The following is a 20,284-nucleotide window of genomic DNA, read 5'->3' as shown; positions in this document are numbered from 1 at the left end:
GCAACGTAGACAACTTCTTTCCCGCTGGACATTGTAGATCTTTCCCCGACTCCCGGGGGCCTTACCTCAATCTCGCCCCTTTTATTAACGCATATCTGGTCTCCCCGTCCCACAGCACCTTAGAACTGACCCTTTTCTTTCTCAGCTGGGGCCTGGCCCTGCCAGTGAGCCCTCCCTACACCCTCCATCCACAGGGAAAGATGGCTCCACGGTCCCTGAGGGGCCTGTTCCCAGCGCTTCTCGGGGGTCTGAGTCTCTTCCTCAGCCTCCCAGGACCCAGCAGGCCCCAACCATCTCCGTCTCCCCAGGCTTCTCCCCCGCCTGAGCCCCATCCTTGTCAGACCTGCCGGGGGCTAGTCAACAGTTTCAACAAGGTGGGTGCCTCATGGGAGGGGGATTCGGCTTCTACAACACAGCAGTTTAGAGTGGGGCGGGGCGGAGATATTTGGGATGCAAATGTGCATGGATTCAAGGCCCAGCTTGGTGATTACTAGCTGTGGAGCCTTGGGCAGGTTGCCCCTCTGTGCCTTTGTGTCTGGACAGTAAAATAGTGATAATAGCAAGTGTGAAGGTCTGCAATGTGCCCACGTTGGACTGAGCAATTTTCTTTGTCTTCAGGGCCTGGAGAGAACTATCCGGGACAACTTTGGAGGTGGAAACACTGCGTGGGAGGAAGAGAAGTTGTCCAAATACAAAGACAGGTGAGGGGCTGGTGGGGGTGTGAAGTGGGGAGAAGAGTTGTATATCCCACTTCCCCATTTCTACTCTATTGGCTATGGAGCTTTGGGAGCAGTTCACTTATTCAAAACTTACTGAACATCTGGAGTTGTTGTTAAGTGCCATGGAGTCGGTTCAGACCCATAGAGACCCTGTACAGGGTTTCCAAGGAGAGGCTGGTGAGTTTGAACTGCTGACCTTATGGCTCAAACCTACTTTACAGTCTAGCGCATTAACCCACTGTGCCACACCAGGACTCTGAACATCTGGAGTAAAGCCCCGTAAACCAAGTCCCATCTTCATGAAGTTTACAACAGTCAAGTAGAAGTGTAAACCGACAATGTTAATACCAGTTGAAGAACAGTCAAGCAGGGTAAGGACTGTGGTTAGGTGTGGTGTTTTGGCCTCTCCAGAATGGTTTGACATTTGAATCGAGGCCTGATGTGAAGAAGACAGTTGTGTGATAGTCAGGGAAGAGGTTCCATGCCAGGGTAGGACTGAGAATAGTGTATCAATGGAATGAACAAGAAGGAGAGTAGGAGAAGATGAGGCAGAGGCCCGGGGTCTGGACAAACTGGCCTTGAAGGGTGTGGAAAAGAGTGCAGATTTTGTCCTGAGTATACTAGGAAGCCACCGGAGGATTTGAGCAGGGAATGATGTGGTTTTATTTATAGCTTTAGCAGGGCACTCACAATGCTATGTGGTGAACAAACTGTAGAGGCCAGGGTGGAGGAAGCAGACCAGTTGTCTGGCCATTGCATTGTTGAGGCATAAAGTGTGGTTGCTAGTGGTGGAAAGAGTGAGAAGGCATCAAATTCTGGGTTTATTTTGCAAGTAGGGCCAGTAAGACATGATGATTGATTTCCTATGGGATATGAAAGAGAAAGGACACCTGGTGTGGTGCTGTGGGATCCGCATTGGACTGAGAACCGCAAGGCTAGCAGTTCAAACCCACCAGCTGCTTCTCAGAAACCCTATATGCGGTCGCTATGAGTTGGAATTGACTCGATAGCACTTAACAACAACAACAACAAGAGAGAATAAAACATGAGGGAATAAAACCACCTACTACGCCTTGAACCTGAACAACTGGGTGAAGAGGAGCTATTTCCTGAGTTGTTTAAGTCTGGGGAAGACAGTCGCGGTGAGAGGAGTGTCGGGACTTCCCTCTCAGCCTGCTGGGTTGCGATGTCTATTAGGCATCCAAGTGGAGTTAGATGTAGGGATCTGGAGTTTGAGAAAAAAGTAGGAACTGGAGGCAAAGAGTTGGGAGTCGTCAGTATGTGCTACTGTGTGCTGTCAGGTTGTTTCCGGTTCATAGTGACCCTGTATAGTGTTTCTGAGGAGCAGCTAATGGGTTTGAACCACCGACCCTGCACTTTAGCTATCCAGTGCTTATCCTATAGCGTCACACCAGGTCAGCATATTGCTGTTGTTAAATGCCGTGGAGTTGGTTCCTACTCATAGCAACCCTGTATAGGGTTGCCAAGGAGCAACTGGTGTGTGTGAACCACTGACCTCTTGGTTAGCAGTGCCATACTAGGACTCCAGGGCAGCATACGTTAAGTGCCATGGCACCTGACTCATAGCTACTACTATGGGGTTTCCAAAGAGTGGCTGGTGAGTTTGAGCCACCCACCGTGCACTTTAAACCGACTTTGTGGTCCAGTGCTTTTCTATAGCACCACACCAGGACTCCAGGCCAGCATATAGTCAGTATTTAAAGTTATGGGGTAGGGTTGAGATTATGTAGAGAGAGTGCCGAGAAGAGGCCTGAGTCCTAAGCCTTCCAAATTTTAGAGGTTGAGAAGGAGTTAACAAAGAGTTGCAGTTTCACAGACCTGGTTGCTGGTTTGAGTCTACTAGCTTTCGGACCTAGGGCAGGTCATTAAACTTCTGAGAGCCTCAGTTTCTTCACATGTAAAATGGGGCTGTTAGTATTGACTTTGTCTCATAGGATTGAACTGGTGGTGGTGGTTGTGTGCCATGGAGTCAGTTCCGACTCATAGTGACCCAGCATAGGGTTTCCAAGGCTGTAAATCTTTACGGGAGCGGAAAGCTTCATCTTTTTCTCATGAAACTGCTGGTAGTTTCGAACTGCTGACTGTGAGGTTAGCATCGTAACCACTATGCTACCAGAGCTCCTTTTGAACTGGTAAGATAAGGATTAAACTGTGACATTCAATAAAACTCATTCAGTAAAAGAGTCTGTTATCCTTTAGCATTCATCATTTTCCTTTCCCTTTGCTGTTGTTGTTAAGTGCCACTGAGTTGGTTCTGACTCATAGCAGTCCTGTATAGGGTTTCCAAAGAGTAGCTGGTGAGTTTGAACCACCAACTTTTCCAGTTCAAACAACCTTTCGGTCCAGTGCTTATCCTGCAGCGCCACACCAAGACTCCTTAATGAGCCTGGGTGTCCTCATTTGGGAATGAGGGGACCCGTCAGGATAATCCTAAGAGAACCTCCAGCTCTGTAACTGTAAATAGTTTTTGTGTGTTTTAATCACCTCCCTGGTATATGCCAAACTCTAAAATACAGGATACAATAGATAATGTGAAAACATATATATATATTTAAATTGTGGTAAAATAGGCAGAACAGAAAACGTATCATTTGTCACATTGAATCTATTCACAATGGTATTCATCCATCCATCACCACTAGCTCATTTCAGAATCTTTCCAGCACTATAGGATAGAACCTCAAGGTCGGTGGTTCAGACTCACCGGCTGCTCCTCAGAAACCCTATACAGGGTCGCTATGGGTCAGAACTGACTCGACGGCACTTAACAACAACAACATACCCCTTAAACAGTCATTCCCAATTTCCTCGGTCTCTCAGCCCCTGATAACCTTGAATCTGCTTCCTGTCCCTATGGATTTGCCACCTCTGGTATTTCATATAAATGGAACCATACAATTGGTATCCTTTTGTGTCTGCCTTCTTTCACTCAACTTAGTATTTTTAAAATTCATCCATATGGTAGCATGTACCAGAATTTCATTCCTTCTTATAACTGAAGGCATCATGTTTTGTTTACTCATTCATCCATTACTGGACAGTTGAATTATTTGAACCTTTTGTCTGTTATGAAGAGTGCTGCTGTGAACATTCATGTTTAAGTTTTTATTTGAGCACCTGTTTTTAATTCTTTGGGGCATATTCCCAGGAGTGGAATTGCTGGGTCATTGGTTAACTCCACGCTTACCTTTTTGAGGAACAGCCAAAGTATTTTCTACAGCAGATGCACCATTTTACATTCCCACCCACAGTGCACAAAGGCTCCAAAGTCTCCACATGCTCAGCAGCATTTGTGACATATGTTTTTAATCATATCTACTCAGCAAGGGTATTATAATCCATTATACATGTGTGGGGAACTTGGACATCTTGTGACAAACCTGCAGGGGAGGTTTTGTCCCCATTTTACAGATGAGAAAACAGAGGTTCAGAGAGGTTAAGTGACTTGTCCAAGGTTACACAGCTAGATGCGAATCCAGGTCTGTCTGAGTCCTAAAACCAATAGTCCTTCCTGCGGTTTCCTGTTTGACATCTTCATGGGCATAGGGAGGAGTTGGGGACCTGAGGAGAGTGGCAGGTTGCACAGAGCATAACTCCCATCACCGGCCCTCTTTGGTCAGTGAGACCCGTCTGGTGGAGGTGCTGGAAGGAGTATGCAGCAAGTCGGACTTTGAGTGTCACCGCCTGCTGGAACTGAGTGAGGAGCTGATGGAAGCCTGGTGGTTTCACAAGTGAGTGTGCGGGGAGCCTTCCCTGGGAGGGGCCGCAGGAAGGACTGGGTGTTGGCTTGGTGCAGGGGTTTAGGGTTTCATACTGCAGGCCATGCCCTAGATCTGCTGAGGACTTACTCAGAATCCCAAGCTTCCATTCAGCTTCAGTTTACCTCTCTGCCGCCTGGAAATAGGGCATTGGTCAGGTGGCCTGATGGATTGTCTCACAGAAGCTGTGGTGGGGTGGGAGGTGGGTGGACAGCAGCCCTGACACTATTTCCCCACCACCCCTGCCTTGTCCCTGTCTCAGGCAGCAGGAAGCCCCGGACCTCTTCCAGTGGCTCTGCTCAGATTCCCTGAAGCTCTGCTGCCCCTCAGGCACTTTTGGGCCCTCCTGCCTTCGTGAGTTTCTCAAATTCCTCTTGTGAATGGAAGGCATGGGAGGGGACTGCTGAGGCCAGGGACCCAGTCCTGTGTGATCTCAGCTTGCTCAGATACCTCTCTAACTCAGTTCTTCCCTCCCTCAGATTAATTCTCACCTGAAAATCAATGAGGGAAGGCTTTGACAAAAGGCACAGATTAGACTGAGCCAGATGTGGCTGTGGTTAGCATCCTTTGGATAAATGCTGGCTTCCTAGCTCATTTCCAATTCCTGGATCTTCCAGGCCCCTGTCTTTCTAGGGAGGGTCAGGCAAAGCCCCTATTGTCACCACCATTCCACATACTCAGTTCTAAGGCAGGAGGAGCTCACTTACTACTGATCCTTGTAAATAAAATTTCTTGAAACTGCCAATAGACTGTTGACTACAAAGATGGTCCACCCAGTTTTTGTTTAAGTGGAAAAAAAAAAAAAAAAAAAAAGATTTGTAAATAACCTCATTTTGCTTAAGTAATTTTCAGAGTTCTATACGGCAAATTATTATGTTGTCATTAAAATTAAGTTTATTACAAAAGATGTTCAGCGGTACGGGGAAATGGTCTCTGTATCCAAAGTGGTCTATGTAAGCGTTTCCCTTGTTTGGTGTCTGCCACAGCTTGTCCTGGAGGTGCTGAGAAGCCCTGCGGTGGCTACGGGCTGTGTGAAGGAGAAGGGACTCGAGGGGGCAGTGGTCGCTGCGACTGCCAAGCTGGCTATGGGGGTGAGGCCTGTGGCCAGTGTGGCCTTGGCTACTTTGAGGCCGCGCGCAACGCCAGCCATCTGGTATGTTCGGGTAGGTAGCCACAGGCCGTGGTGCTGACGGGGCAGGTGTGGCGCAGGTCTGCCCTTCTTCATGCCGCCCTCATTCTCCCCAGCTTGTTTTGGCCCCTGTGCCCGCTGCTCAGGCCCTGAGGAATCACACTGTTTGCAGTGCAGAAATGGTTGGGCCCTGCATCACCTCAAGTGTATAGGTGAGTGGAGCCCTGCTCTGGGTCTAGGGAGGATGGGCCACGAGGGGCCTGGGCTTGGTCCAGATTCCCTCGATACACAAGACCCTGGGCCAGACCAGCACTGTCCCATCTTCATGGAGAACTCAGCCTGAGTGGTGGTGGTGGTTATGTGCCGTGGAGTCGGTTCTGACTCATAGCAACCCAGTACAGGGTTTCTGAGGTTGTAAATCTTTACGGGAGCAGAAAGCCTTATCTTTCTCCCATGGAACAGCTGGTAGTTTCGAACTGCCAGCCTTGAGGTTTGCAGCCTGATTCATAACCACTACACTACCAGAGCCTGAGTAGGAAGGCAAAAGAGGAGCCAGGCACTTAGTGTTCACACTGATCTTCATGCAGTGAGAGCTGCATCTAGTCCAGGTCAGTGGAGAGGCTGGTGTGGAACCAGGAAAAGCCTTGGACAAAGTATCTCTTTAAAATTGAGGAGGGGTTGAAACTGAACTCAAGGAAACCTGGACTGAAACTTGGTGTAGTCCTCTCGACACTATGCTGCTATAACAAACAGTGGTTTGTCTCTGCCAAACCATTTCATCTTGAACAAGTTTGTTCCCTGCCTTCAGCTTCCTGTTAGTAACAGAAAGACTACAATCCCCCTCTCTACAGACATTGATGAGTGTGGCACAGAGCGAGCCAGCTGTGGAGCTGACCAGTTCTGCGTGAACACAGAGGGCTCCTATGAATGCCGAGGTCAGTATCCACTCTGCAGAGGAGGTGTGGGAAGCAGCTACTCCCTGTCTGTCCCTCCACACTTAGACCTGCTCAGGTCCAGAACCCCCCTGGGCCTAAGAGCAGCTCTCACTCTGTTCTCTCTGGTACTCCTCAGACTGTGCCAAGGCCTGCCTGGGTTGCATGGGGGCAGGCCCCGGCCGTTGTAAGAAATGCAGCCCTGGCTACCAGCAGGTGGGCTCCAAGTGTCTCGGTAAGTCTCCTGCTGCTGGGCAGCATTCCCACCATGGATAGAGAGAGAGGGGACTGGAAAATGGGTTTGAAGGGGAGGACGGGAGCAGTGCCTAGGCACAGGATGTGAGCAAGATGGGGTCAGGTTGCTCAGGAGCCTGACCCCATCTTCACCTCCCTCGAGATGTGGACGAGTGTGAGACAGAGGTGTGTCCAGGAGCAAATGAGCAGTGTGAGAACACAGAGGGCAGTTACCGCTGTGTCTGTGCCGAGGGCTACCAACACATGGAGGGCATCTGTGTGAAGGAGCAGGTCCCAGGTAAGCCCATCACCATCTCCAGAGGCCCCACTCCACCCAGAGACTGTACTGCCAGCTAGGGTTTAGTGAGCTCACATCCCATGGTACGAAGAAAACTGGAGTTGGCATCAAACCCCTCTGCCTCACCTGTCAGTGGGTCAGTCCTCTGGTCCTGCCTGCTGAAAGCATTGCATGCCTGTCATACTATTCCAAGCACTTGATATGTACTGATTTATTTAACTGCTCAGACAACCATAAGCAGTAGGAATTAGCCTCATCCCTGTTTTATATCTGAAGAAACTAAGACAGAAAGAGGTGAAGCAACTTGCCCAGGGCCACACAGCAAGCAGGTTGCAGAGCTGGGGTTCAAATCCAGTAGTCTGACTGCCCTGACTCGCCCACTGTATGACCTGAGCCAAACTCCTTCACTTCTCTGAGCCAGGTTACTGGTGCAGGCTGTTAACTGCCCCTTGTAGAAGTTGATCTGAGCAGTAAGTGATATGTGTGCCCGCCGTGCTAGGTATGCATGGCAGCAGTAACAGTCTGGTGTATGGGAGCCCTGGGAATGCTGTGACCAAGGGTGGGAGTGACTGGCAGTGGACCTTGTCCCTTGACAGAGTCGGCAGGTTTCTTCTCGGAGATGACGGAGGATGAGCTGGTAGTGCTGCAGCAGATGTTCTTTGGTGTTATCATCTGTGCACTGGCCACGCTGGCCGCCAAGGGTGACTTGGTCTTCACTGCCATCTTCATCGGGGCTGTGGCTGCTATGACTGGCTACTGGTTGTCCGAGCGCAGTGACCGAGTGCTGGAGGGCTTCATCAAGGGCAGATAATTCCTGCTGTCAGCTGCAGAACCTTTCCACTTGGGCTGCCCCCACGGGTTGAGCCCCTTCCTGCCTGGACACTAGAGGCCACTTGATTTCTTTTCCAGAGCAGGGTTAGCACCTCCTGCCCACCTTCTGGAGCAGCCCAGACACCCAGGCCAGAGCAGGTGAGGCCCCTGGGAGGAAAAGCAGCCAGAGGGTGGGTGCCCTAAGATCTCAGCCTGTAGGACTGGACAGGCTTCGGTGTGTGTGAGGTTTTTTTTGTTTTTTTTAAAGAAGTTTCTCCGAATGATGGCTGCTAGTGAGCTTTGGTCCCTGCCAAGGATGGGGTGGGATCTAGGTAGGGATGGGGCCATCACCGCCCTTCCTGCCTGCTGCATGCTGCCAGCTCCTGCTCCTACTTTGTTCCCCTCAGCCATTGATTTATTTATTCATCTCAGGAAATAAAGAAAGGTCTTGGAAAATGAGAAACTTTCACTTTACTACTTCTCCCCCTCCCCCTAGGTTGGCCTAAACTATTGAGAGGCTGCCATCCCATTCTAAAACCCTGGGAAATTGAGGGCTACCCTGATAGAGGAGTAGCGGGCACATGGAGAGGACACTTGCCCAGATACAGTGTTAGGAGAAAGGGGATGGAGGAATCAGGCCTACAAGCAGAACTTTCTGGATTCATTAGTAGCTTTGCCATTTGCTGAAATGCCACTCTTCTCATCTATTAAATGGTCGTGATAATGCTTTCTACTCAGGCGTAATATGAGAAATCATGAGATTACGAATGTGAAAAGCAATAATAGCCAGCCTACAACAGGCTGTAGATGTTCAATAATGTTGATAAGCTATTACTGAAATCTCCCCTTTCTCTGGAAGTCGGTCCCTCCCCAATATACACAAGACTTGGAGTTATTAGGGATGAATAGGGTTCCTACCACTCCTTGGCTTGGGAGTGCGGGATCCTGGCATTGTGAGAGGAAGGCGTGAGCCAAGTCCTAAGGATTTATTTCTTTGGCACAAAGAGCACAGTCTGGACAAGCAAGCCTCATCTCTCCACTCTGGGGAGACTAGAGCAGTGCTTGGGGCACATGATCCCGGTCTCCAGTACCCAAGTCCGTGCTCTTCCACCCTGTATTCCGTGCAATTCGTGGCCTTTGTGCAAAATACCCACTGAAAAAAATAGATATATATTAAAAAAGAAAACACAGGTGGTGTGGGTTCACTTCTGGCTGTTCTTGGGGAGCTGTAGTCGGTTGAAGATCCAGGGATGCCAGGTTTTCAAACGCTCTAATGTCTGAGTCGGCTGAGCCAGGCCACCATTGAAGAAGGGATCCCATCCTGCTTCCCCCGCACCCTTCAGAGCTCAATGGTGTCACTGGAGGCGCTGCGGGAGTCCCCGGGTTTGCAGCGAGGCTGGACCTCACCTTGGGGCTCCCCAGGCCGAGGAGGGAGGGCAGAAACAGGGTCAGAGGATGGAGCAGGCAGTAGTTGCACCGTGCTGGGCAGTTCATCTAGTGGCAGGCTGTCCACTGATGACAGCCCATGGCGCCACGGGTTCCAGCTGATCTTGAGCGAACCCCGGGAAAAGCTGTCCAGGGAGCTGCCAGAAGCTGCGGCAGCTGCTCGGTCAGCCTCGTCCATGACGTGCTGTGGAACTGGGCCACGCACGCGCACATCGCTGAGGGACCGGCAGCGGCCGCGTAAGAGAGTAGAGCCCGCACCGTCGAGCTCTGAGTCCGGGTGGCTGCCTCGGCGCGGCCGCAGAGCGCCCCCAGGCGGCGGAGAGAGCAGGCCGCGCAAGCCACAGCGCCGGAAAACGCTGTCTCTCACCAAGTGCTCTCGGAAGAGTGCGGCGTCGATGCTTCGGCTCAGATTGATGGGTGACGGTGGGCGGAAGTCCAACTCACTCAGCGACGGTGCCGGCCCCATACTACTACGGGACAGTCCCGGGCCAACCTGAGGACAGCGGCCCAGCGATGCAGCAGAGCCCCAGGCACCAGAACTGGGCGTGGCAGGCAGTCCACCCTCTGCTGGGTTTCGGATGAGGGTCTTGCCGATGTCTAAGCTGCCTGCGCCAATGCCACTGGGTCCTGCATAGCAGTTATTGGGTCTCTCCGGCACCTCGCTCTTGCCTGATGGCACAGGACAAGCCAGGCGGAGCAACTTAGCCCAGCAAGCATGCTCCGTGGGTGGCCTGGGCCGCGCAGCAGCCGCCGCCGCTAGCGCCAGAGCCAGCGCCCAGGTCAGCTCCAGCAGGCGCAGCCAGAAGTGCACGCCCCACCAAGCCCACGAGAAGCGACCTACTTGGCCTGGGCCGGGGTACAGCCATAGTGAGGCTGCCAGCTGCAAGCCGCTGGCCAGCAGCCCCAGAGCGCCTGCCACGGCCAGCAGTCGTGGTCCCGGGCTGGTGTCCCAACCCCTTGGCCCATCCAGCAGGCGTCGCCGGCATAGGCAGAGAGTACCCAGAGTCACGGTTGCGCCCCAGGCGCACGATAAACCCTGCACCAGGAGGTTGATCGTAGGTCTCGCCGACAGAAGGTCTGCAGCAAGCAGCCCCAGGCCGTGTGACGACGCCAATGCTGCCAGGAGGAGCGGCTTCTGCAGCAGCGGTGGCAGCCCGACGCCCAGGCCCAGCAGGGTCAGGGCTGCCAGCGCTGTGAGCAGCAAGGGGAAGGGTAGATTGTAGAGCATCAGGCCGGCATGTACACCTAGCCGCGCCTGCGAGCCGTATGGGTCGGTAAACATGTAGGCTGAACGAAGACCAGACGCCAAGAGCACCAGCACTGCTGCCACCAGTGCCAGCCGAGGCCCTGCAGGAGCAGCTGCCAGAATGGCCAGCGCCAACAACGCTGGCAGCAGGAAAAGTGCCCCCACTCCGTAGACATGCAGCTCCCAAGAAAAGCTCAGTACTCGCCGCAAGGGCCCCCAGCGCAGGGGGGGTGCAGTGACATTGGCTGGGGGGCTGGACGCTGGAGCTGACGTCATGGCGCTGGCTGAGGGCTCTGGAGGGAGTGGCTGTGACAGGGCTCGCTGTGTGGTGACCCTAATGAGGCCCCGGCGGGAGGTTGAGGGGGCCTGGACTGGGGGTGCTGGGGGATGGCTTTGAGGTCGCCCCGGCCACTCCTCGGCTTCATCTGCAATAATAACATTAAAACAGCCTTTTGAAAAATGGTTTTGATTTTCCATCATTTTTGACTTGTGCAATCAGCAAACTACTTAACGTTTCTAAGCACATCGGTAAAAAGGGATGGTCACAGCACCTACCACACTGGGTGAGGAGTCACTGTTTAGAATAGTGCCTAACATCCAGGAAGTGCTAAATGACTGATAGCTATCATTTTATTAACCCTTCCAGGGAAGCATACACCAGCAGTTCGCAACATGGCTGTATATTAGAATCACTTAAGAGACCAACAGAATCAGGATTTCTTGGGAAGGGGACTAGTCAGTGACATTTTTAAACAGCTTCTCCATGGATTTTGAGAGTGGAGAATCAACTGCCCTGAATAAACCCATGTTACATATAAGAACATTCTAGCCCCAAAGGGTACATGTCATTTCCCAAAGTACCTAGAACGTATTCATGTCTTATCCTGAAAGAGATCCTGTCCAATTCCTCTGAGCAGGTGTTTGTCTCATTTACTCAAGCCCCCCACATCTATACCTCATGCAGGCTCTTCATAATTAAAGCACTCTCTCTCCCCAGACTCCCAGCCAGGCCCTCACCTGGATGTAGGGCTCCTACAGGGCTCTCTGTTCCATATGTAGCTGTGCCAGAGTCTGAGGGTCCAGGGATGAAGGATTTGGGGGTACCTGGGGTCTCCACTGCCCCTCTCACCCGCTGGGCAGAGATGGGATCTGCTCCATTCATTGCTGCTATCTCTGAAAAAACAAAGCAGTTACAACCTTGCCTGGCCCTCCAGTGCTCCTCCAAATCTTATTCCCTCATTTTAGACCCAGATGGACTAGAGGTCACACAGGGGGCTCCAGCTATCTTGGAGCACTGCACTGCCCTGCCCAGCCCTGCTCAGCCCCCTCCCTTTGACACCCACCTGGACTGGGCTGTCCGTCAGGAGCCTCTGAGGCTGGGGGGCCTGAGAGCTGGGGTCCAGGTGAACCCTTAGCATCAGGAAGGTTGACCTTTTTTGATGGGGTGGCTGGAAAGTTGACTTCCCAGTTGTTCCCAGCTCCAGCCTTTTTTGGGGGCGCAACTGGCAGTTCCTCAGCAGGAGGAAGGCTTCTGGCCAATGCCAGGTCTGACTGGGCCCCAGGATCTTGAGAGGATGTTCCTTCAACTAGGGACACTGAGTCAACATCAGGGGCTGCTGGATGCTGCTGGGTAAAGAGGGGGCCTCCAACTGTTTCCAGGAAGTCTTCCTCTCCCCAACCCTGCTCAGTCAAGACTGGACTCCTTACAGTGCCCCGGGGAGGCCCAGGAGTGTGGGGAGAGCCCTGGTGGTCCAAGGAGGGTATTTCCAGAACCCTGATCCTGTCTTCTTCTGTCAGACCCACATCTCTAGGTAGCTGCTGTCCTGCCTGGCCTCCAGGCTCCCTCGGGGAGGGTGGAACTGTGGCTAGCCTGAGTTGGAGTCTGGGAGCTGTGGGAAAGAAAGTCAGACGGGGAGGCCTTATTGGATAGGGGACTACGGTCTCCTGCTCCAGAGGATCCTGGGAGTCAGGAGGTCCTGTCCATCCCTGGAAGCTGGGCCCTCGTGCTGTCTGGAGGTTGTCAGTAACTGGGAGTCCCTCTCCCTGAGTCCAGTGGACTGTTTTGGGTCCATGCAGGGCTGGGTCAGGGGGAGCATCTGTGGGCTTCTCAGGTGACTCTTTGATAGGGACCTGGGGGACACCAGAGTTCCAGAAGCGCTCATCTCTTGGGTTCTCCCAGAGAACATCAAGGGCCTGGGGGTTTGTGCCCATGGGGCCCTTGGGGTGAGCTCCCGGGATTGGGAGTGGTTCTGAGTCCTCAAGAGGCCTGGAAAGGCCCCTGGCCAGGGCAGGGCCACTTCCCAGGGGTGGCGGTAGCAGGAGCAGCAGGAGCAGCAGGAAGTCACAGACGTGGAAGATCATGGTCCACAATAATGCCTGGGCCTAGAGCCCTCAACTCCAGTCCTCACTGGATGAGCCTAAAAAAGGACAGAAAAGATGACACATGAGGCTAGGGGCTCCCATGCTGTCCCAGAGGGGCTGGGTGGGGAAAGCAGAAGACTAACCTCAGGCAGCAGCTTCTCCCCTTCCTAGGAGCTCAATCTCTCCATCTACCCAGAGTGACCTTTTAAAACTGCTCCTCTGGCTATGCCACTTGCCCTGCTTCAAAACCTTCAGTGGAGCCCCAGCGCCCTTGGGAGGGAACAGAAGCTCCTCTGCTAGCCTTCCCAGGCTGTGCCAGGCTGCTCACCTGTCCTCCCTGACACCTGTCGGACTCTCTGACGCCACAAGCTTTAGCTCCTGCTGTTCCCTCAGCCTGAAATGCCCTCTCCTCCTTCATTTGCTGAAATCCTAGTCTTGAAAACCAGCTCGAATATCAGTGAGGTAGAAAGGGAGCGGAACATGCTTCCTGCATTTGAGGAGGGACCCAGCTTCACCATTTCCCAGGTGAGTTACTTTACCTGTCTGCATTGCTATTTGTTCATCTATAAAATGGGGATAAGAGAAGCTAAATCAAGTGTGTGTGGGGGAGGGTAGTGTGTTAATATGACTTAAGTGTTGAGAGAGAGAGAGAGATGAAGGGCTAATTTACAAAGGGGGTGACAAGAAGGCCTCTCTGAGGTGACATTTATGCTAAATGCTGAATGATAAGAAGGGGCCAGTTATTTGAAGATACAAGAAAGCATTGCCAAGAAGGAACAGCAAGTACGAAGGCCTTGACACAGGAATGAGCGGGGTAAATTCAAGAAATAAGAGGACTGGTGTGTCATAAGCACAGCAAATGAAAGAGAAAGTAGCAGGAAGTCCACTGTAAGGTACTTAAATGCTATTTCATATTAAGCAATCAATGTTCAGGGCTGATTAATGATTGTTGATATTGAGTGCTGTTGGGTTGGTTCCGACTCATAGTGACCCTGTATAGGGTTTCCGAGGAGCGGTTGGTGAGCTTGAAGCACCAAGTTTGTGGTTCAAACCAACCTTGCAGGCCAGTGCATCAACTCACAGTGCCACACCAGGCAGAGCTCTGATTAGTGTCTAGTATTTTTAAGAAGGGAAAGGGGCTCATGCACACAGTTATGATGGTGGCTTGTGTCAGCTTAGTCATTTTCCTCCTGGCCCCTACCCTCCACGGTACTGGGCATCCTGTGTTATAATCTCCTATCTCTCCCCACTGATCTGGGGTTCCCCCAAGACTGGGTTTGCATCTTTCATGTCTTATCTCCATTCTCCTGCCCTCCAAGACCACACACAAGGTGCTCACCTAGCTCCAGGTATATGTTCATTAAAGTTCCTTAGAGTCCTTGGACCAGGAAGGTAGGAAGGGACCCTGAGGCCAGGAGAGGGGGATGACAGCTCCGAGAACTGGAACTTGGATGTTTGCTAATGGAGACCCAGTCCCCTTCCACCCTGAGAAGCAGCTGTCCTGTGGCTCTCTGGCTCCTAACTGCTGGTGGCTCACAGACCTTTTGACAAGAAGGTCTAAATCCAAGCTTAGACTCCGTCTTAAGCCCTGGTGGTTTATGTCTCAAATCTTCACGTTGGTGGGGGGTGGGGGGAGTTGCTCTACTGTGCTAAGGATGAAGCCCAAGCTCCAGGGTTGAAGTATAGGTGAGCTGGGGGGGGGGAGGTAGAGGGAGGAGGAGGGGAAGGACAGTGAGGTCCCTAACACAGATATTAGTTAACAATAGTGCTAATGCTTCTCCAGTGTTGAGCTCTTACCTGGTTAGGTTCCTGGGCTAAGTTTAGCTGCAGATCCTCTCATTTAACCCCTCGAACACAAGTAGATGTTGTTATACCCATTTCACAGGGGAGGAAACCGAGGTTCAGAGAGGTTGAGCAACTCGCCCAAGGTCAAGCAGCAAGAGAGTGGACATACTCGGGGTTGTGGAAGTACACAGTAGCTCATTTTGCACAGGGGGTCTGGAAGGCTTTGCAGAAGAGACAGTTAAATTGGGCCTTCAATGAAGAGCATATGCAATCCGCCCACCATCCCCAACCCAACAGAGCAGGTTCCTGCTGACAAAGAGGGGGCTCGCCAAGCACTGCACCCCCACTGCTGGAGAGATCCGGGATGAAGGGGAAGGGAGTTCCTTGCCGCAAGGGCTGGAAGAGGACAGCTTGGGTATAGGGCAGGGCGGCCGCAGGGCAGCCTTCGGGAGCTGGCCCATCTCCGGTTACCTCTCTTCCACCGTCTCCTGGCCCCTGGCTCCGCGCCTTCCCGCAGTGTCCTGGGTGGGGGTGGGTGCTGTGTGGGCCCCTCCGCCCGCGCCCACGACCGGGGCTATAGGCCACGCTCCCTGCCGCGGCTCTGCCATCGCCCCCTCCCTCGGCCAGCTCCTCACCTGGGCGCCGTGCCCGCAGCCCCCGCGTTCACCTTGCGCGCGTCCTGCAGCCGCTCTCCGCACTGCATCCTCCGAGATGTTCAGACTTGGCTAACAGAGCCAGGCGCTGCCGATCGCGGAGCCCGCCCACAGGAGCGCCAACCCAGTTTAACTCTTTCCCCTTAGGGGTGGACTCTTCTCCTAGTCCTGACCTCCTCTCTCAGAGATTCTCAGGGCTAGAGGGAACCGGAGGTCACCTAAGAGTCCATATAGAAATCCCTTCTGCTGCATGCCCTAAAATGGGGCAGCCAGCTTGTTTGCATACCTCGCAGGGTGGGAAGCTCACTTCTTTTATGCAAATATAGTCATACAGACCTATCTGCTTACCTACCAAACCACTTGCTTTCCAATCAGTTTCGATTCCTGGCAAGCCCTGATAGTGTCAGAATAGAACTGTGCCTCATAGGGTTTTCTAGGGCTGACTTTTTGGAAGTAGAACACCAGACATTTCTTTCAAGGCACTTCTGGGTTAGCTCCAAGTACCATCGAAGGACTCCCCTACCTACCCACCAACCTACATACCCACCTATTCGTAAACCCCACTTACTGTTTGCCGCGTGTATTCCATCTTTTCAGTCCACAGTCACATACAAGTGGTGCGCACTTTAAGTGGAAACTTCACACTATACATATTGTCGTGTAGCTTGTCTTCCTCCCTTCACTTAGCAATACATTCGGACATATTTTCATGTAAATATCTACAGTTCTATGTAGGTCTTTTTCTTTTATCCGCTGTACAGATTTTCAGTATATGGGTGACTTTTGATTTTCATTTATCCAGACTCCTATGGTTGGACACTGAAGTTGTTCCAAGCTTTTTCTAGTAGGAACAGCAGGATAGGGACCTTTCTTGCACAGACATCTTTGTGCACATATACTATCAGATAATTTCCTAACTGGGGAACAGTTAGGTCAACAGGTCTGTAGATTTTCAGTTCTGATACTGATACCTATTGTTGAGTAGCTGATAACTATAGTTGAATATTGTAGGCGACTCTGACTCTGTTGTTTGTTGTTGGGTACTGTCAAGTCAGTGTTGCCTCCTAGTCACCCTATGTACAACAAAACAAAACACTGCCCAGTCCAGTGCCCACCTCACAATCATTGCCATGTTTGAGTCCATTGTTGGAGCTACTGTGCCAATCCGTCTCCTTGAGAGTCTTTCTCTTTTTCATTGACCCTCTGCATTGTCAAGTATGATGTCCTTCTCCAGGGACTGGTTCCTCCTGATAACAAGCCCAAAGTATGTGAGAGTAGGTTTTGCAATCCTCACATTCTGCCTGAACTTTTTCCAAGACAGATTTGCTCCTTCTTTTGGCAGTCCATGGTATAGTCTACATTCTTCACTAACACCATAATTTCAAAGGCATCATTTCTTCTCCAGTCTTCTTTATTCATTGTCCAGCAGTCACATGCATTAAGACAATTGAAAATGTCATGGCCTGGGCCAGGCATACCTTAGTCCTAAAGTGACAGCTTTGCTTTCTAACACTTTAAAGGGGACTTTGCTCAATCCAATATGTTGTTTGATTTCTTGACTGCTGCTTCCGTGGATGTTGATCATGAATCCAGGGTAAAAAGAAGTTCTTGACAACTTCAATCTTTTCTCCATTGATCATAATGTTGCTTACTGGTCAACCCAGTTGTAAGATTTTTGTTTTCTTTTATGTTGAGGTGTAATCCATACTAAAGGCTGTAGCCTTTGATCTTCTTCAGTCTTTGCTTTGAGCAAACTGCATTATCATCAGTTGTTAATGAGTGTTCCTCCAATCCTGATGCCTTATTCTTCTTCTTGTAACCTAGCTTCTCGGATTATTTGCCCAGCATACAAATTGTATAAATATGGTGAAAAGATACAACCCTGACACACACCTTTCTTTTTTAAAATAAATTTTTATTGTGAATTGAGGAAAAGTTTACGGGGCAGATCATCAGTTTTATATTCAACAAATCATATACCTTGTTTCATTACAATGATTATAATCCCCTCCATGTACCATCAGATAACAGTATTTCTATTAGCTTTAGCTCTTCTTCTTCTTTTTTTTTTTTTTTTTTTTAACACTCAGGCATATATAATAATTTACACCACCAAAGGGCACATTCTGCAAGTCTGCCTCTTGGCCACCAGCTCCCAGTCCCTCTCTTCCCATGAATCCAGAGTCCTCAGCTGCTCCCTTTCTCCATGTCTCCATCTCTGCCTCCATCTCTGCTGTCACTGCTCCTCTGGATAAGGTCTTGCATTCCACTTGACACATATCTTTCTTGATTTAAAACCACCCAGTACCTGTGTTCTGTTTGATGATCACCTCTTGGTTTATGTACAGGTTTCAAATGAACACAATAAAGTGTTCCTTTTTTTGTTTAAATTCACCCTAGTGAGATTAAAACAAGAGTAAGTCAGAAAGTATTGCTACTAGGATTCCAATTCAAACATGGGTTTATTACACACAAAACGTTTTAAAATGTATCTCTGGGATCAGTGGGTGGCTGCAGCAATTTCAGTAATGCTTAGTTTCATGAGCATGTCTTCAAAAAAGTCAAAACTCTTTTCTATGGGAATCTGTCAAGGCAGAACGGTCAGCTAAGAAGGTTATGGTGACTGTTTGGGGGACTCTAAAGGGGTAATTTTGATAGATTTTCTCAAAGGACACAAGATTATCATGGGGGCTTATTAAGAAATTTTAAGAAAACTGAAAACTGCATTGGTGAGAAAAGTGCCAGGAAAGTTGTGTCAAGGAATATTTTTCCATCATGACACTGCACCTGCTCTTTCTTTGGAGGTAGTAAGAACTTTCCTTGGGAAATTTCATTGAGAAAACTTACAGCCCTGGTCTTCTCCCTTCAGATTTCTTTTTGCTCCCCAAACTCAAAGAACAAACTTTGAGCCCCTTGAGGATGCCCAAACTACCATTTTGACGTGATGTAAATGAAAGAGTGCAGAAGTCTTTGGGGAAGGATTAGAGAGATGGAAACATCACCTTCAGAAGTATAGACTTCGATGGAAGAGATGTTGAGAAACAGTAGCTTCACATTTGGATATTTTTGGTTAATAAAGGTTTCTATGATTTCATAGCAATACTTCTGAACACATCCTTCTATGATAGATAATTGGCATTTTGGAGGTTTGTCCAAGATCCATTCCCCTTTCTGACAGGATCCTGATTTCCCTGGAGAACCTTTTTCCCCTGTGGACAACCTTGATGGAAGGGTCATTCTAGGGGCCTACTACAGAAGCTGGCGGTGTCGTGTCTAGGAGGCTCCTATCACTGCCCGAGACTATCTGGTAAGCATCCTTTTGGAGATGTTGACATTCCCTTAGTCCAGTGACCAGAGCTGGTCTTGTTCCATTCCTTAGTTTCCCCTGAAGATAGGATGTGTGTTCTATCACCTCCCATACCACCCACTCACTTCCCTCCAGGTGTCACTGGTTTGATTGTCCCTCTGCATCCCCACAGGACCATCAGACTGCTCACTGCCCATCCTCTTTAAAACCAGTTGCCCTAGTCCCATTGTGTCTCCTGACTACCAATTGGCAGGGGTTCTGAGATTCCAGACAAAGAGAAGAGAGATTATCATCCCTTTGGCTGGAAGCCAAGATGAAAGTTGATCCTATGGAAACAGGAAGCATGCTGGTGTGTGTGTGTGTGCGAATGGCAATGGAGAGTAGGGAGTACATCATGTGTAGACTCCAAAAGGAGCTCACAGAATTCTCCTGGGGCCTCAGAGACAGTAGTGTGGGTGGGGATGTGAGACCACAGCTCTTCTACACCCAGCTTAGTCTACCACAGGGAATGCACATACCTAACATGTATTATTTTGTATAGGTCCTCACAGCAAACCTTATTACGTGGGGGAGTTATCTGAATCTTGGATTCTGAAGCTCAGAGAGGTTAAGTAACTTGTTCAAGGTCACACCGCAAATAAACGGCCAAGCCATGTAAGTCTGATTCAACGCTCTTTAGTAGTGGTGATACTACCTTGCCCTTGTGGAAGAAGCTTGGAGAAGGGAAGAAATTGGCAGGACTTCTAGGTAGTCCCTGGAGTGTCAGGAGTTAACATTAGGAAAATTCACCCTCCAACTGATCTCTTCATTAAAGGGACCAGGAATGAATACAGCTGGGGGGACTTGATGCACGCTGTTTCCCAGTACAACGGAAAAAGTACAACGGAAGCTCCCAAGAAAAAGGAGAAAGGCAGAGAAGGCAAAGGTGATGTGGCTGCCAATGAGGCATTCTACTGCTGAGACAATGCCCAGGAGTTGGCTGGCATTTCTGCTCTGGCAAGCATGAGCAGAGAGACAAAAGGCAGAACAGGTGGCAGATGGTGTAGCCAAGTGAGCCTTCACTGTGCTCTGACCACTGTCCTGAACTCTGACTTCAACTCTCTCCCGAAACTGGCCAAAGGCCTGCAGAGACTTAACTCATTCGTTCTCGAATTCTAGCATCCACCAATGCCAGCTAAATGAACCTATGCTTTCAAAACAGTTATTTTTTGTGAATAATTCTGACATATATTTTCAAATCAACAGCCCCATTCCATCTCCTCAGAGGCAACCATTTTCAGCTCTTTAAGTTATTTCTTCTGGTCTAGAATTAGAAGATCTATTTTCTAAGCATCTGATTTATACTGCTATTCTTTTTCCTTCTTCAGTTTTAGATTTCATCTACTGGTGACTGCTAAGGAGTATGAAGATTTAATTCTTAGATTGCTCTCCATATTTTCCTCTCCTATTTTTTATGTCATCTTCCTGAATTTACAACACTAGAACTGTGAAACAATTATTCAAGCTGATCCAAGAAGTGTGCTGTGATTGTAATTTCTTAAACACTGTTTTTTTCCCCCTAGGGAAATTATTGCTTGAGTTTTCT

At 50.1% G+C, this 20,284-nt stretch overlaps 2 protein-coding genes and 1 pseudogene across 2 annotated transcripts; 1 reads left to right on the top strand and 2 right to left on the bottom strand.

The window, feature by feature from the left end:
• The first annotated feature begins 199 nt into the window (after positions 1 to 199).
• Positions 200 to 7,902, top strand: CRELD1 (cysteine-rich with EGF-like domains 1). Its single transcript, XM_006872192.1, has 10 exons — positions 200 to 374; positions 619 to 701; positions 4,361 to 4,471; positions 4,761 to 4,852; positions 5,485 to 5,661; positions 5,744 to 5,839; positions 6,479 to 6,562; positions 6,699 to 6,794; positions 6,957 to 7,091; positions 7,688 to 7,902. Exons 1-10 carry the CDS (start codon positions 201 to 203, stop codon positions 7,900 to 7,902), a joined length of 1,263 nt encoding a protein of 420 aa, XP_006872254.1. The 5' UTR covers position 200.
• Positions 7,903 to 9,240: 1,338 nt separating this feature from the next.
• Positions 9,241 to 12,954, bottom strand: PRRT3 (proline-rich transmembrane protein 3). Its single transcript, XM_006872208.1, has 3 exons — positions 11,937 to 12,954; positions 11,611 to 11,766; positions 9,241 to 11,018 (listed from the first exon to the last, which is right to left on the bottom strand). Exons 1-3 carry the CDS (start codon positions 12,952 to 12,954, stop codon positions 9,241 to 9,243), a joined length of 2,952 nt encoding a protein of 983 aa, XP_006872270.1.
• A 2,619-nt stretch (positions 12,955 to 15,573) lies between these two features.
• Positions 15,574 to 20,284, bottom strand: part of LOC102831162 — a 9,612-nt pseudogene continuing 4,901 nt past the window's right edge.

This window comes from Chrysochloris asiatica, unplaced genomic scaffold (genome assembly GCF_000296735.1).
Source record: "Chrysochloris asiatica unplaced genomic scaffold, ChrAsi1.0 scaffold00186, whole genome shotgun sequence".
Lineage (NCBI taxonomy): Eukaryota > Metazoa > Chordata > Mammalia > Afrosoricida > Chrysochloridae > Chrysochloris > Chrysochloris asiatica.
This window is presented reverse-complemented; position numbering and strand designations above follow the sequence as displayed.